Raw genomic sequence first — 16,658 nt, forward strand, 5'->3', positions numbered from 1 at the left:
GAGCAGATAATAAGAAACCTATCTTTTATGCCATGCATTGTTCTCAGCACTTTACTTATTTATATTATATTCATTTAATCCTTACAATAACCATATGAGGTAGGTACTATTGTTATCCTCAATTCAAGAATGAAGACACTGAGGTAGAGAGGTTAAGTAACTTAACTAGAATCACACAGTTAGAACTTGAGGGTGATATTTGTGACTTCACCGTAAATAAAGAGCTACTGTTCTAAGACGCTTAATAAAAATTAATACTCCTGGCATTGAATTACCTGAGAAACACACACAATAATACTAATCTGCCAAAACAATGTTTCCCAAGTGAAATTTTACACAAATTGTTTTTGTACCAAATTTTACTTCTTACAACTACAATGTGTCCATTTAAAAATTTAAAAAATTACTTCTTATGCACACATAGACTAACTCAGCCCTCTAATTTCCTGTACTAATTTATAAAATATTTGGCCTTACCTGAAATGGTTCTGCACCCCAAAGCAACTGAGAGGCTTAGAGCTTTGCATGTGGTTCAGCACTTTCCAGAGGAAGAGGTAGGGATCTTTGCATCCTGAGGATAATGACTTTACCAGAATAAAAGTCAGGGAAAGGCCCTTATCTCAGAGGGCATATTCTGGTTTCTAATGACAGATCTCTTCAAACTGAAAGAGAGACTATATATAACCTGAGTCCTACTGTCAAAGCTGACTGATAAGAGCAGGAGGGAGAGAAGTTTTTTCCATAAATGGCACAATATGACTGTGATGCTGGACTCATTAGTGACACAGCTGGGTCACTGCAGCAGTGACACCCCTAGATGGGCCACACATCCTTTGGGTCTTCCTTTCTGTGGAGCATGGCCCCAATTCTCTGCTCCAGTTTTTTGGGTTTTCTTTCCCTCTTCTCCTTTTAGGAATAAGGCCAAGAACATTCTCAAATGCTCCACTCATTTTTCTTTTTTTTTTTTTCTTTTTAGGAATAGTAAGGCTTAAAACATTCTTGAACATGCGTGTGTGGAGACGAGTTTCATAGACACGTTTCTCCATAACATGTTCAAGAATGGCGTTACTGGGTTCACATGTTCAACTTAACTTGGGTATGTCAAGCTGATTTCCAAGGTGGGTTGTACCGATATACAATGCCACCTACCATGCACGAGAGTCCCTGTGCTTCATATCTCTGCCCATACTTGATACTGATTTTTTAATTTAATTTTTGCCATTCATATGAAATGATTATCTTAGCATGGTTTAATGTTTCATTTCCCTGTTTAATAACGAGTTTGAGTTTCTGTCTGGCGAGGTTCTGGAAGAGCTCGGAATCTGGGTTCCAGACCCAGCCCCTCCGATTGTTGTTGCGCAACCTCAGTTTCCCTTCTGGGCAATGTAAATAATGGCAGCCTCCCTCTACTCAGAGGGGATTAGGGCTGGGGAAGGGACTCACTGGATTCGTTGAAGCTTTTAACGGACTGCCTGAGCTGGGATCCGGATCCGGTCTTGGGAGGTCGTCTTAGCCCAGGGTCCCGAGTGGCAGGTTTGGGAAGGTTTGCGGGGGCGGCGTGAGGAGCGGGCATTCTCTCCTGCCTGCCGGGGGTTTGTTGAGCCCTCCCCTGCTCCTCTTTATCCTGCAAGGGCGGGAGAGGAGGGGGGTCTCGAGGTCACCCTGGAGTGGTTTGGAGGTAAGGGTTCTGCAGATGCCTGGAGGACGGTCACCTTCGAGAGCGTGTGTGCAGGTGGGTTTCGTTGGCACGTTTCTCCATAAGTACAGAGTCGTACTGGGTGCGAACCTGGGGGTCACGGGAGGGGATGTGGTGGTGTCTCTGATGGTCTCCAGGGGAGTCCTCTACGTGTGGGATCTCTGGGAGGGGGCCAGAAAGATCTGGGGAGGGACTCATAGAAGCGCGCGCTGTGTAACAGGCGCCCGGTGTGCCCATGAAAACACTTTGCGGGGAGTGGGAACCATCGCTTGAGTGGAAACCTGATCTCCCCCTGGAGGGTGGGCGGGATGGAAAAAAATAATGAACCTGAGCACCTTTTCATATACTAAGGGCCACTTGTGCTTCGTCTTCTGAGAAATGTGGGTGTTTTGTTTTTTGCCCGTTTTTCTATATGCAAAACATGTATGTTTATGTCCTTTTTAACTGTGTTGTAGGCATTCTTTATATATTCTGGATATCAACCCTTTGTCAGTTATAAGTGTTACAAATATCTTCAACTAGTTTATAGTTTGTCTTTTTACTTTTTTTATGGTGTCTTTTTATGTCTTAATATAGGCGATGTTATCAATCTGTTCTTTCATGATTTGTGGTTTTTGTCTATTATAATTAATCCTCCTCTCAAGTCAGAAAAATATTCCCCTATACTGCCTTAAGTTTTATAGTATTGTCCTTAGCATTTAGGTCTTTAATCTACCTAGAATTGATTTTTGTGTATGATGTGAGTTAGAATTATTATTATTATTTTCATTAGGAGGAGCTGTCCTTCCTAGCCATGGATACGTACACAAGTAAATCCTTTCTTGTTCCAGAGCTGCAATGTTTTTAGCACCACCATAAATCAACATCTCATGGATGTGAGGGGTTACTTTCTGGGCTCTTTTTTTGATAATCCCCGCACCAACACCCCACCGAGATAACCTTTTAATGTTTAATGCCTAAAAACTCCAGTTTTATGAAATGTTAAGAAATAGACATTCTCATACTACACTGGCTGAAATATAAACTGGTGCAAAGCTTTGGAGGAAAATTTTGTAGTATCTACCAAATTTAAAATACACATATCCTTTGTCCAGCAGTCCCACTGCTAAAAACATATCCTATGAATATGGCCATTAAGATATGAGCACAAAAATATTTATTGCAGGATTGTTTGTAATAGAAAAAGATGAAAACCTAAGGCCATCAATAGGGAACTAGTTGTTTAAATTATGGTACTTCAATACAATGGGATGTCTTGCAGACTTTAAAAAGAATAAAGTTGAGCTGCAAGTGCTGACATAACTTTCTGATATATTGAATGACAAAACAAAGGCATATAAAATGGTACCCTACTTGTGTAGAATTTTTAAAAATATAGATAAGGATATATACTATTTTTTTCTCCTGGAATGATAGAAACAAGAAACTTCAGTACTCACCTTTTCAGGGAGAAACCAGGGAATAGGTAAACTCCCTTGTATACCTTTCTGAGGCTGAGTTTTTTAAAAATGTGCTTATATTGCTAATTTTTTAAATTTTACCACAAAAAGCAAGGTGGCCAAGCATAAGAAAAAAATTTCTTAACATGAAAACAAAGTGAAGGCCAGTGCTTGAATTACAAAAGAATAAACATTTAACTCTGGAATTATAGAGCAGAGTGGCGTAGCAGAAAAGGTTCCTTTCGGTTAGTTTACCTACTAAGAAAAACATAAATAAAAAGTTTTAAAAAGTGGTTCCTAAATTATTTTATCTAGGATGGAAAAGAAGTCCCCCAACCCATGACATTTGCAGGCGTTGCAGAAGAAGCACTGGAACCCAGTCAGCCTTTGATATAGCCAAATGCAGTCAGAGCGCAGTAAATGCTACACCGACAAATTATCTTCTAAGTCATTCAGTCCTAAAACACAGGGAAGAGACACTCCCTCTGCCAGGTATTGTAGAAGGTCTTTTAGTTCTGATCAAGGGAAGCATCTGAGATCCCAGAACAGCTACTCTGGTGACCCAGTGAGTCAGTCATGCATAGGCACACCAAATGAAAGGCCCTTTGCCCGTGAAAATGCCAGTCAGAGAGCCAACATGATAGAATGGGAAGGTGTGCTGTGAAACAGAGTAAGACTTCGAGTCAAATTCTGGCAAAGCTTCTTTAGCCTGTTTCCCCAAGACCTGAAGTCAGAATGGCTTCCAAGTTTTGTCCTTTGAAGAGAGCAAGACATTCTGATTGCCCAGAAAGAAAAAAGTGAGTTTGGAGGTCACAGGCAGTGGGGAACACCCTTAGTCCATCCATTGAGCAAGTTGACAGGGTAATAAGAACTATTTTAAGGAACGAAGTTGAGGGCTCTAGTGTTTCAAGACATTTAGACTTTGGATTCATGAAACAGGTCAATCTGCTGTCCTAAGTGGCAGCTGTTGTGTAAGTCAGAGCCCTGGCCTAAAGGGTTTGGCCATGCAAAAGTATGTATCTGCCTGGATGAGATATGCTCTTTTTACCTCCGTGGGGGAAAACTCAGAGGCCAGACACACCACAAGCTCAACTTTGCCCAGGGATAGACTTATTCAAGTTCCTAGGACTCACTACATCTTTCCCTGCAATATACACTCAGAATAAAGCACTTTGCAGTGATGTCGGGAGAAGGAATGAAATGCAAAACTGTGCCCATACCAGCAGACTGTGGTGATATGATCGTATGATGTACAAACCGTAATAGTGCTTGGAAAGAACTTGGGTTCAAACTAGGCCTTCACCCACACAATCCATCAAACTGAAGCCAGCCACACAGCCCATAGCAGAGGCTGCATGCCTCCTGTAGAACAACCTGGGATACCTGGAAACACTTCCCACACAAGCACAAAGGCCCAACACAAATCCTGCCTTCTCAAGGATTTCTATGGCCACTAGTTAGCTCGAGTTTCTCTCTCCCTGTCTCTTCTCACAGTGCTCTTTTTGCACCCATGGATGCCACTTCACTTCAAAATTACCACATCTTACGCGGCATTAGCTTTTGGTTTGATCCTCCCAACTATTAATAGATTATAAGTCCCTAGTCTTATATTTCACTATTTCCCTCAAACTTTCTGACACTGACCATTTTGCTCTACATTTTATCTGCCTGGTGGGTTTCCCTAGGACAGTCACAGACATGATGTGATATATGGAATGTTATACTTGCTTAAAAAAATCCAAAGTTTGGGGAGGGAAAGAAAACAAGAAAGGAAACAGAGGGAAGTATTAAGCAGGAAAATAAATCCAGAGACAGTAGTATTCACATAACTAAAATATATAAAGTCAGGGAAAATAAGAAAAAATGTCACTACATTCATTTACACTTTTATTTTGAAGTTTCAATCAAAAAAGATTTCATAAGTTTATTTACAATGCTGAATGTACAATTATGAATGTATGCCTTTTGACAACAGGGTACCATTCTTGAGCAGCAATACAATTTTAAAAATATAAAGATGCAGTATCATTTCTGATATAAAGTTACTTTAAAAAAATCCAAGGTCATAGGGAATTCACAAATCATAACAGGAAGTAACTATTTTATTAATTTAATGTGCACATAATTACCAAATTTTAATACATTAAAAAATATGTGTAAATGCCCACAGACTGTACAAAACCCAACACCCCACTTTGTTAGAAGTTCCCAACCACCTCCCACCATAAATATACAAAAAATTATTTTCAGTTATGTCAAAACTGCATGCATGAAATAACAGAATGTCTTCTAAAGCTTTAATTTTGCTCTTTGCTGGCTATTGTTATCTATAGCTGTTTTGGGAACAGACTAAATAAACATTGATATATTATTCACCATGCCTTTAAAACTGTGCAGTACCTTCATAAACCTGGGAAACAAAATAAATAGAGTAAAAACTGCAACCGTTTTGTTTAAATGCAAGTGCAATTTGGAAAGCTTTCAAATTTAAGGATTATAAAACTACTATAAAAAGTATTTATTTTGTTGTTGGCTTAGCCACTTTTATTCAAGCATTATTTGCAGCATTGCTTTACAGCAGTTGGTGCTAAAAGATATAAAACATATAGTTACCACTATTTATATTTGGGGAGGAAAAAAAAACTTTAAACAACCCTGAGGGAGACACACATTAAAAATCTTGTTATTTATTTAAAAAGTTAAAAAGTTACATATCATTATTAAACAATTACTTTCCCAAACATTTCTCTCCTTTAAGTATGTGCATAAATAAAATTTAAGTCAGTGATATTTATTAATCTTAATACATCAAAATAATATATGTACAGATTTTAAAATTTAGGCCTGTATACACTCAAATAATTTAATGTGAAATTCAGAACAAAATTACTATGTAATGGTGACCTACAGAGAGAGGACTCAGCCTATCAATGGCACTGAGCATGATCCATATCTGGATTCATAGACATTCTTCAAATAACATTGTTCACTTGAATAACCCACCCTGTCTATGTTCAAATCTAACTTTCTATAAATGCTTTTCCAACTACCTATAAACTTCATTCCTTTGAAAACAATATGGACAGATGAGATATAAAAACCTTATTAACTCTAAATGATTTTTAAAAGGAGGGTGTCAAAAATAGCTCTTTATGATCATGCTCTTAAAGATGTTGAAGACAATCTGATAATTGAATTTTTAAGCTGCTACTTAGCAATTACATTAATTATATGGTTCAGTATTTAAACCAAGGAATAAAATTTACAGTTCTGGAAATCACTAAAGAATAACACTTGGGCCTATTTAAAACAAATATGGAAACTATAAAACAATCAAGAGAATAAGTAACTTATAGAAAACAGTGCTAATTCACAGCTCGAGAGGTCTAAGATGCATAGCTTCATAGAATTATTCATGGAACATGTGTTCTTATCATCAAATGTGAATTAATATTGTATTATACATTTTGATGGAAAACTTTGATTATATTTGTGTAAGAATTATCAGTGGCAATAGCAATAACAGTGATCCTGAGTGTAACTGACATTTTTCTGCAGTTACTAAACATCATTCAGGCCTTTGCAGCATAACGAGAACCACTTGGTTCTACAATTCTGGGTAACATTTGGTAAATTGTTAAATATATATCAGGAAAATAGTGATCAGCTAGAAGTGGAAAGCACAAGCACTGGTTAAGGAAGAACACAGGATAATGTCACATTGTTTTAATGGTTCAGTGTCCATTTCACAGCAATATCACTTTCCTGTATTTATGACAACTGGGCATTGCCAAACTGCTGAATCCTACCTACAATGGCATTTTTAAAGTAACTTTAATTTTGTTTAGAATTTAAACATTAATCAGGAAAAAGAGAAAGGTAAAAAATATTTTCCACGTTTCTTTTGGCTCGATGAATGTCTATTCTTTACAGAAATTTTCACAAATATGTTCATTTGTTAATTATCCAATCCAAAATAGGTACGCTCTGACCTTCGGCGCCACCTAATGGCATAAAGCTAATTCTCACCAAGTTCATATTGCTTTGGAAAAACAGCAGTCATTCAAATCCAATACTCACTATTTTTTTTAAGCCTCATTATTGATAGGAGAGACATACACCAAACCTTAAAAATCTTACGAGGTAAAGTTCTAACTTAAAAAATATAACTCACTATTATCCTATGTCTTTAGTGATTAAAAACATAGAAGAAAAAAATAAAAAGACAATACAAAGCCTGAGGCGGGGGGGCGGGGGAGGCGGGGTATGAAGAGATGTTTGAAAGATAGATCTACATCTACTGCCAAAGGAAATCATCTTTTTTCCCAGTGAAAAAGGTTCTACAACATTTAACTGAAGCAAATTAGACTACTGACACCAGACATAGCACAAGATCCATTTAATAGCTTTGAGGGACATCTCAAGAGGGCAGTGAAGCACCTTGCTGATTAGAAAAATAAAACCCAGGCAGTTTGTACAGAAAATATAAAAACCATAAAGGGAAATTACCTGAGTTGTGCTATAAACAACATCAGACAAACTCACTCCTAACTCCAGGCTATCAAAGGGAACCGGTGTATGTTTATATAGATTATTCAGAATAAATATTGGAATCAAATGAAAGGAGGCTTTCAAGATGTTTTCACTAAAGGCTAATTGATACCCATTTTATTTTTAATCAATCACAAATTTAGCGCCTGTATATAAACATACAGACTTTTTCTAGTAAGGGAGTTATGAAAATAAATTTAAAGGGGCAACGTCTCAAAAGTTAATGTCTAAAAATCTATCAAACACCAAATTTCTCCTGTACCCAATATAAAGAATATCACTGAGGGTAACAAGTAAATTCTGGAAATGTATATAATATTTAGATTACTAAATCAAGATACAGGACTTTACAGATTGATTGTTAATTTAACTTTTAGGCCAATACCTTTTTCTGTTTTGATTTTTAAAAAGTAAAGCTCTCAAATCAGCTAATATATCAGAAGGGACATAAACTGAATAGTGCCATTCTGACACACAGGATCAGAAAATCCTAAAATCACATTCTCCTACATACTGCTACTAGCATACAACTGAGACTGATTCATTACTATGTTATGGTGATAATCTGACATGATCCATTCTCCTTAACTAAAGTTTTAGCTTCTGTTGTTGTCTGAGGTTTTGGTGGCCATTCTGGATCAACCAAGAGCTCCTGCGCCAGATACATGTACTTTGCCTTTGGTATCTTCTTTCTACAGCCCAGGGCCCAGGACAAGCAGCACTTCCCCAACCGATCCACTGACTCCTGAGAAAATAAGGAAAAAAGGACACCCTAGTTGATTAAGGGCTTGCTGTTTTTAACCAGTTTGTTAAAGCATACAAACACAGAAAAATAAAATCTGAGCACAGCAACCAAATGAAAAAATTCATGTAAAAAAAGTCAGTTTCAATTTCTTAGTAACAAATTATTTTTAGATTAGATTATGGTTGTCAATGTGATTCACTTCAGTTTATCTAGTTTTATGTACTTATTCTCTTGTGTACTGATAAATTTTTTAAATAACTTCTAGATCTGGATTCTATGACACAAAATATCTAATGTATTAAGAATAACGTTACAAACTATTCAGAGAGAGAAAACATTTTTAATATTTAATTTGGAAAGCCTCATGTTCTATCTCAAACTGTCTTTTGGTACTGTTGCTCCTAGTAACTTAGCCACGTGATCACTTTTGGAAGAAAGCAGTGTAAAAATATCATTATATTAATATCTCCCTTCAAAATATGAAGCATGAAGTAAATTTTGTTAGGTCAAAATTAGGACTTAAATACCATGTTTAATGTCAATTACATCTTTTAAAACCACATCTTCACAAACATAAAAAACAATACTTTCATTTTATAGTGATGGTTCCCCTCAGTGCTCCACAACTGGAAAAGAGGTCCATAGAAGAATATAAAGCAAGAACTATTTCTTTGTATTATTTCATTATGAAAAGCTCTGCTGTCATTGAAATCCTTCTGATCAATCCTGATGCTTTTAATTGACATGATCTTAGATAAATAATCCTTGGAGAACGAGAGAGCAGACTTCCTGGCTAATGTATAGAAATATAAATCCAATACAGGGCTGAAAGTTACCCTCAGAATCTCATTGGAAATTTGAAATAGGCCATCTCTTAAGGGAGGACCGCTGCTGGTGGCCGGTTGGGGGGCTGACTGCCACTTTGCCCTTGGCAGGAGAGGCTGCCTCATTTACCGGCAACAGCTTTGAAGTGTGGAGCAGGGAAAGAACTGTTTCTTAACTGCAGCAGCCAGCTGCCGTATTCAGGATTCGAGGTTTCAGGCCGGCATAAAAGAAGATTCCTGGGAGCGCCCGAGCTGCGCCGCGGGACTGAGTGAGCAGCCCGAGGCAGCGGCAGCCGAGGACGGGGATGGCGACGACGTGGAGGCAGAGAGGGAGCCTCCCGGCCCGGCCCAGCCCCATGAGTGACACCCGGCCCGGCCCTACTCGGGGGGCGGACGCCCGCTCGGCTTCCGCCTGCCCCACTGGGCCACTCACCGGCCCCGGGGCTAACTCCATTTTCTCAGGTGGTGGCGGCTCCGGCGCGGCTCGGCCAGGCCTGTCCTCACCTGGCTCGGCTCCTCACTGAGCATTCCCACTTGCTTGCCCCGGCACGGGGCTTCCCGGGGCCTGCAGGCCGGCCTCCCCTCCCACTCCCTCCATGGTTCTCGGGCGGGGCTGGTGGCGTGGGGCGTCCCCGGCCAATGTCCGGAGGGCAAGGAAGTACGGGCTGGGCCGACTGTTACTCCACCGCACCCTGGGCTCCGGCCCCCGGCAAACTTCCTGTTACCGGGAGGCAGGTACCATCTCTGTGGCCACAAGTTTGGAAAAACGCCTAACCGATTTCTGGTTAGGAATAGTGTGGACGGAGAGTTCCCGAGTTCGCTTGAACCTGCCAGAGAGCTGACTGCGGGCGGCACCAGAGTCAGTCCGTGCCGGGGGGATTCAAAGGTGAACCATGTGCTGCGGGCTCCTCCCCCAAGGAGCTCACGCTCTGGTGTGGGAGATAAGACAAGTACACAAATAACCGCGATACCAGGAGGAAGGTGATAAGTCCTGAGAAAGATCTACACAGTGCTACAAAGGCACCCAGAGCAACCAGTCGTCTGTGCCTAGCAGAAACCTGGTAGACTTCCTGGGCGAGGCGGTGCTGAGCAGGGTCTTGAAGGCACGGCTGATAAACGAGGGTTGCAGAAGACACGTCCCAGCCCGGCCCAGTGCACACAGAGCGGGGAGACATCCAGCTAGGGAGGCGGAGACTCGACAGAAACCACACACCCTGTGGGGCCGCCACTGCGTGATCCAGCAGCCCGGGCCAGAGCGCACGGAACAGGGAGAAGTCCTGCACAGGAAGTAGAAGCTCATCAGAGACCACACACCCTGCGATACCGCCCCCGTGATCCAGCAGCCCGGCAGAGTCCAAGCTGACCAGAGAGGTGGCTCCCCGGAGAGGCCCAAGACCCGAGGCAACCACACACATAAGGCACTAGAGGCCAACTGAGCAGTCACGGAGGTAGCCATACCAAATAGGCAACCACAGCAACATCTTAGTCAATAGTCTCAAACCAGTGGACTGTGAAACCCCCTGCCACAATGAATAAGCATCAAAAAAAAGATACCAGAAATACAAAAAATCAAGAAAGTACACCACCAAAAGTTAATAAATCTCAAACTCTAGACAATAGAGCACAAGAAGCCCTTGAAATGACTGACAAGGAATTTCGAGTGATAATTCTAAGGAAACTGAATGAGATACAAGAAAACTCAGCTAGACATCATGATAAAACGAGGAAAAGTATACAGGACCTGAAAGAAGAAATGTACAAGGAAATCAATGCTGTGAAAAAAAATGTAGCAGAAATTGCCGAACTGAAGAAGTTATTCAGCGAAATAAAAAACACAACGGAGAGTTTAACCAGCAGACTTACAGAAGTTGAAGAGAGAACCTCTGAACTTGAAGATGGGCTGTTTGAAATAACACAAGCAGACAAAAAAAAAAAAGAAAAAAGAATCAAAGACATTGAAGAAAATCTGAGAGAAATATCAGACAACCTTAAGCGCTCAAATATTTGAGTCATGGGTATTCCAGAAGGGGAGGAAAACGGAGATTGCATTGAAAACATATTCAACAAAATAGTGGCAGAAAACTTCCCAGGTATAGGAAAAATCACAGATCTTCAGATCCAGGAAGCTCAAAGATCTCCAAACGTATTCAACCCAAAAAGGCCTTCTCCAAGACATGTTATAGTCAAATTGGCAAAACTCAGAGACAAAGAGAGAATCTTAAAAGCTGCAAGAGAGAAACATCAAATCACCTATAAGGGAGCCCCAATCAGGCTAACATCAGACTTTTCATCACAAACCCTAAAAGCTAGAAAGGAATGGGATGATATATTCAAAATACTAAAAGACAAAGATTGCCAGCCAAGAATACTCTACCCTGCAAGGCTATCTTTCCGAAATGAAGGGCAAATAGTATATTTCTCAGACAAACAAAAACTGCGGGAGTTCACTACCACACGACCACCCTTACAAGAAATCCTCAAGGGAGTACTGGGTTTGGTTCCTGAAAAATAACTACCACTGCCATAAAAACCCAAGAAAAATCAATGCCCACTAGTATAATAAAAATGGCATTCATGAAGAGAAAACAAACAAAAATGCTATCTACAACCTAAGGAACCAACAAACACAGAAACCAAACAGTAAATCAGAAAGCAAGGAACAAAAGACACCTAAGACAACCAAACAACAATCAATAAAATGCTAGGAATAAATCAACACTTTTCAATAACAACTCTTAATATAAAAGGCTTAAATTCCCCAATCAAAAGACACAGACTGGCTGACTAGATTAAAAAGGAGGACCCAACTATATGCTGCCTACAAGAGACCCACTTCACCCATAAAGACTCACATAGACTAAGAGTGAAAGGATGGAAAAAGATTTACCATGCAAACAGAAAAGAATAACGAGCTGGAGTAGCTATTCTTATATCTGACAAAATAGACTTTAAACTAAAAACCATAAAGAGACAATGAGGGACACTACTAAATGATAAAAGGACTGATCCATCAAGAAGACATAACAATCATAAATATGTATGCACCCAATGTTGGAGCAGCCAGATTTATAAAACAAACTCTATTAGACCTAAAGAAGGAAATAGACACTAATACCATAATAGCACGGGACCTGAACACCCCACTGTCAATATTAGACAGATCATCTAGGCAAAGAATCAGTAGAGAAACACAAAATCTAAACAATACTCTAGACCAATTGGAATTGGCAGATATCTACAGAACATTCCATCCAACAACCTCAGAATATTCATTCTTCTCATCAGCACATGGATCATTCTCCAGGATAGATCACATATTAGGTCACAAATCAAGTCGCAATAAATTCAAAAAAATTGGAATTATCCCATGTATTTTCTCAGACCACAATGGATTAAAACTAGAAATTAATAACAAACAAAACTCGGGAAACTATACAAACACATGGAAATTAAACAGCATTCTACTTAATGACATATGGGTCCAAGAAGAAATCAAGCAGGAAATCAAAAAATTTATTGAAACTAATGAAAATAATGATACATCATACCAAAACCTGTGGGATACTGCAAAAGCAGTATTAAGGGGGAAATTTATTGCATTAAATGCTCACCTCAGAAGAATGGAAAGATGGCAAGTGGACAACCTAACACTTCACCTTAAAGAACTAGAAAAACAAGAACAATCCAAACCTAAAGATAGCAGACAGACAGAAATCATTAAGATCAGAGCAGAACTTAATGAAATTGAAACCCAAAAAACAATACAAAAGATCAATGAATCAAAAAGTTGGTTTCTTGAAAAGATAAATAAAATTGACAAACCATTAGCATGGCTAACAAAAAAAAGAAGAGAGAAGGTTCAAATAACAAAAATTAGAAATGAAAAAGGCGATATTACAACTGATTCATCTGAAATACAAGGAATCATTCGAGACTACTATAAACAACTATACGCCAACAAATGTGAAAATCTGGAGGAAACAGATAAATTTCTGGACACACACAAGCTCCCAAAACTGAACCATGAAGACGTAGAAAATTTGAACAGACCAATAACAATAAAGGAGATTCAAGCTGTTATCAAAAGGCTCCCAACAAAGAAAAGCCCAGGGCCAGATGGATTCACAGCAGAATTTTACCAAACATTCAAAGAGGAGTTGACACCGATTCTTTACAAACTATTCCAAAAGATTGAAACAGACGCAAATCTCCCAAACTCATTCTATGAAGCAAACATCATCCTGATACCAAAACCAGGTAAAGATATAACCAAAAAAGAAAACTACAGGCCGATATCCTTGATGAATATAGATGCAAAAATCCTCACTAAAATACTAGCAAACAGAATACAGCAACACATACATAAAATTATTCACCACGATCAACTGGGATTCATCCCAGCGATGCAAGGTTGGTTCAAAATACGCAAATCAATACATGTGATACACCATATTAATAAAGTCAAAGACAAGGACCTTATGATCATCTCTATAGATGCTGAAAAAGCATTTGATAAAATTCAGCACTCACTCATGACAAAGACCCTCTATAAGTTAGGTACAGAGGGAAAGTATCTCAACATAATTAAAACCATATATGACAAACCCACTGCCAATATCATCCTGAATGGGGAAAAGCTGAAAGCTTTTCCTTTAAGAACAGGAACTAGACAAGGATGCCCACTCTCACCACTCCTATTCAACATAGTGTTGGAAGTACTAGCCAGAGCAATCAGAGAAGAGAAGGAAATAAAGGGCATCCAGATTGGAAAAGATGAAGTCAAACTGTCCCTGTTTGCAGATGACATGATCCTATATATCGAACAGCCTAAAACCTCTACAAAAAACCTCTTGGAATTGATAAATGATTTCAGTACAGTAGCAGGATACAAAATCAACACACAAAAATCAGTAGCATTTCTTTTCTCCAATAGTGAACATGCAGAATGAGAAATCAAGAAAGCCTGCCCATTTACAATAGCCACCAAAAAAATAAAATACTTAAGAATTGAGTTAACCAAGGAGGTGAAAAATCTCTATAATGAGAACTACAAACCACTGCTGAGAGAAATTAGAGAGGATACAAGAAGATGGAAAGATATCCCATGCTCTTGGATTGGAAGAATCAACATTGTGAAAATGTCCATACTACCCAAAGTGATATACAAATTCAATGCAATCCCCATCAAAATTCCAAAGACATTGTTCTCAGAAATGGAAAGAACTATCCAGACATTTATATGGAAAAATAAAAGACCACGCGTAGCCAAAGCAATACTGAACAAAAAAAATAAAGCTGGAGGCATAACACTACCTGACTTTAAGCTATACTACAAAGCTATAATAACCAAAACAGTATGGTACTGGCATAAAAACAGACACACTGATCAATGGAATAGAATAGAGAATCCAGAAATCAACCCACACACTTACTGCCATCTGATCTTTGACAAAGGCACCAAGCCTATTCACTGGGGAAGGGACTGCCTCTTCAGCAAATGGTGCTGGGATAACTGGATATCCATATGCAGGAGAATGAAACTAGACCCATACCTCTCACCATATACTAAAATCAACTCAAAATGGATTAAGGATTTAAATATACACCCTGAAACAATAAAACTTCTTAAAGAAAACATAGGAGAAACACTTCAGGAAATAGGACTGGACACAGACTTCATGAATACGACCCCAAAAGCACGGGCAACCAAAGGAAAAATAAACAAATGGGATTATATCAAACTAAAAAGCTTCTGCACAGCAAAAGAAACAATTAACAGAGTTAAAAGACAACCAACAGAGTGGGAGAAAATATTTGCAGAATATACATCTGACAAAGGATTAATATCCAGAATATACAAGGAACTCAAACAACTTTACAAGAAAAAAACAAGCAACCCAATTAAAAAATGGGCAAAAGAGCTAAGTAGGCATTTCTCTAAGGAAGATATACAAATGGCCAACAGACATATGAAAAAATGCTCAACATCACTCAGCATCCGGGAAATGCAAATCAAAACTACACTGAGATACCATCTAACCCCAGTTAGGATGGCTAAAATCCAAAAGACTCTGAACGATAAATGCTGGCGAGGTTGCGGAGAAAAAGGAACTCTCATCCATTGTTGGTGGGACTGCAAAATGGTGCAGCCTCTATGGAAAATGGTATGGAGGTTCCTCAAACAATTGCAGATAGATCTACCATATGACCCAGCTATCCCACTGCTGGGAATATACCCAGAGGAATGGAAATCATCAAGTCGAAGGTATACCTGTTCCCCAATGTTCATCGCAGCACTCTTTACAATAGCCAAGAGTTGGAACCAGCCCAAATGTCCATCATCAGATGAGTGGATACGGAAAATGTGGTACATCTACACAATGGAATACTACTCAGCTATAAAAACGAATGAAATACTGCCATTTGCAACAACATGGATGGACCTTGAGAGAATTATATTAAGTGAAACAAGTCAGGCACAGAAAGAGAAATACCACATGTTCTCACTTATTGGTGGGAGCTAAAAATTAATATATAAATTCACACACACACACACACAAACCGGGGTGGGGGAAGAAGATATAACAATTACAATTACTTGAAGTTGATACGACAAGCAAACAGAAAGGTTTTGGTAAGGCGCAACAATAATCAACCACAATGTATATCGACAAAATAAAATTAAAAAAAAAAAAAAAGAAATTTGAAATATATGAAATAAAAACCAAATGACTATATTGAGACCCGAAGTAGTTATATTCACCTCTGAAGTACAGTCAATTTTTAGCTCTAATCTCAATTGAAGTAATCCCACAAAATGGAAGTATAACATAACTGAGATACGCACGCTAATGTTAACATCCAAAAGACCTCATGATCAAGAAAGGCAAATTTGCTATAATACATATTTTGAAACATGTGTTTCATGTTATTAAAACTAGTACCAAGAACCTACTACTCTTTCTCTCTTTTCCAAGGCACCACTGAGAGCATGATACACAGTAATCAGTGCCTTCTACTTTAAAGGTCATCTTCTAGTTTAGTTTGTCAACAAAACACAGTAAGCTGCACTGCTACTAAGAATTTAAAGGTAAAAATTGTGGTCACAAATAAGCTATATTACATCCCAGGAGAAAAAAGATTTGAAGATTATTCACCTAGTATAGCCTCTTTGTTGTCATCACTAAAAAGAGAGTTATTATATTTCCATCACCTTAAACCCACAAGAAAATATTTAGCATTAGGATACAGAAGTCACTATAGAAGGATTCTTCAGGTGATCCAAATAACAGATAACCATGACTTTCTAATGTAGGCATATATAGAACAAACAATGTGAGGGTACTTTAAAAAGTCTGTGGAAAAATGGAATTAAAAGATAATACTAATCTTTCCATGAACTT

At 38.7% G+C, this 16,658-nt stretch overlaps 1 protein-coding gene across 5 annotated transcripts in view; it reads right to left on the reverse strand.

Moving 5' to 3' along the window:
• Positions 1-5,009: 5,009 nt before the first annotated feature.
• The window catches only part of ATP13A3 (ATPase 13A3), an 81,068-nt gene continuing 69,419 nt past the window's right edge, over positions 5,010-16,658 (reverse strand). For all 5 annotated transcript variants that reach the window (XM_063089213.1, XM_063089221.1, XM_063089230.1 and 2 more), the window contains one exon: positions 5,010-8,431. In XM_063089213.1, the coding sequence (XP_062945283.1) occupies positions 8,234-8,431 (198 nt within the window). In that variant the 3' untranslated portion in view covers positions 5,010-8,233. The remainder of the gene's footprint in view (positions 8,432-16,658) is intronic.

This window comes from Cynocephalus volans, chromosome 1 (assembly GCF_027409185.1).
Source record: "Cynocephalus volans isolate mCynVol1 chromosome 1, mCynVol1.pri, whole genome shotgun sequence".
Lineage (NCBI taxonomy): Eukaryota > Metazoa > Chordata > Mammalia > Dermoptera > Cynocephalidae > Cynocephalus > Cynocephalus volans.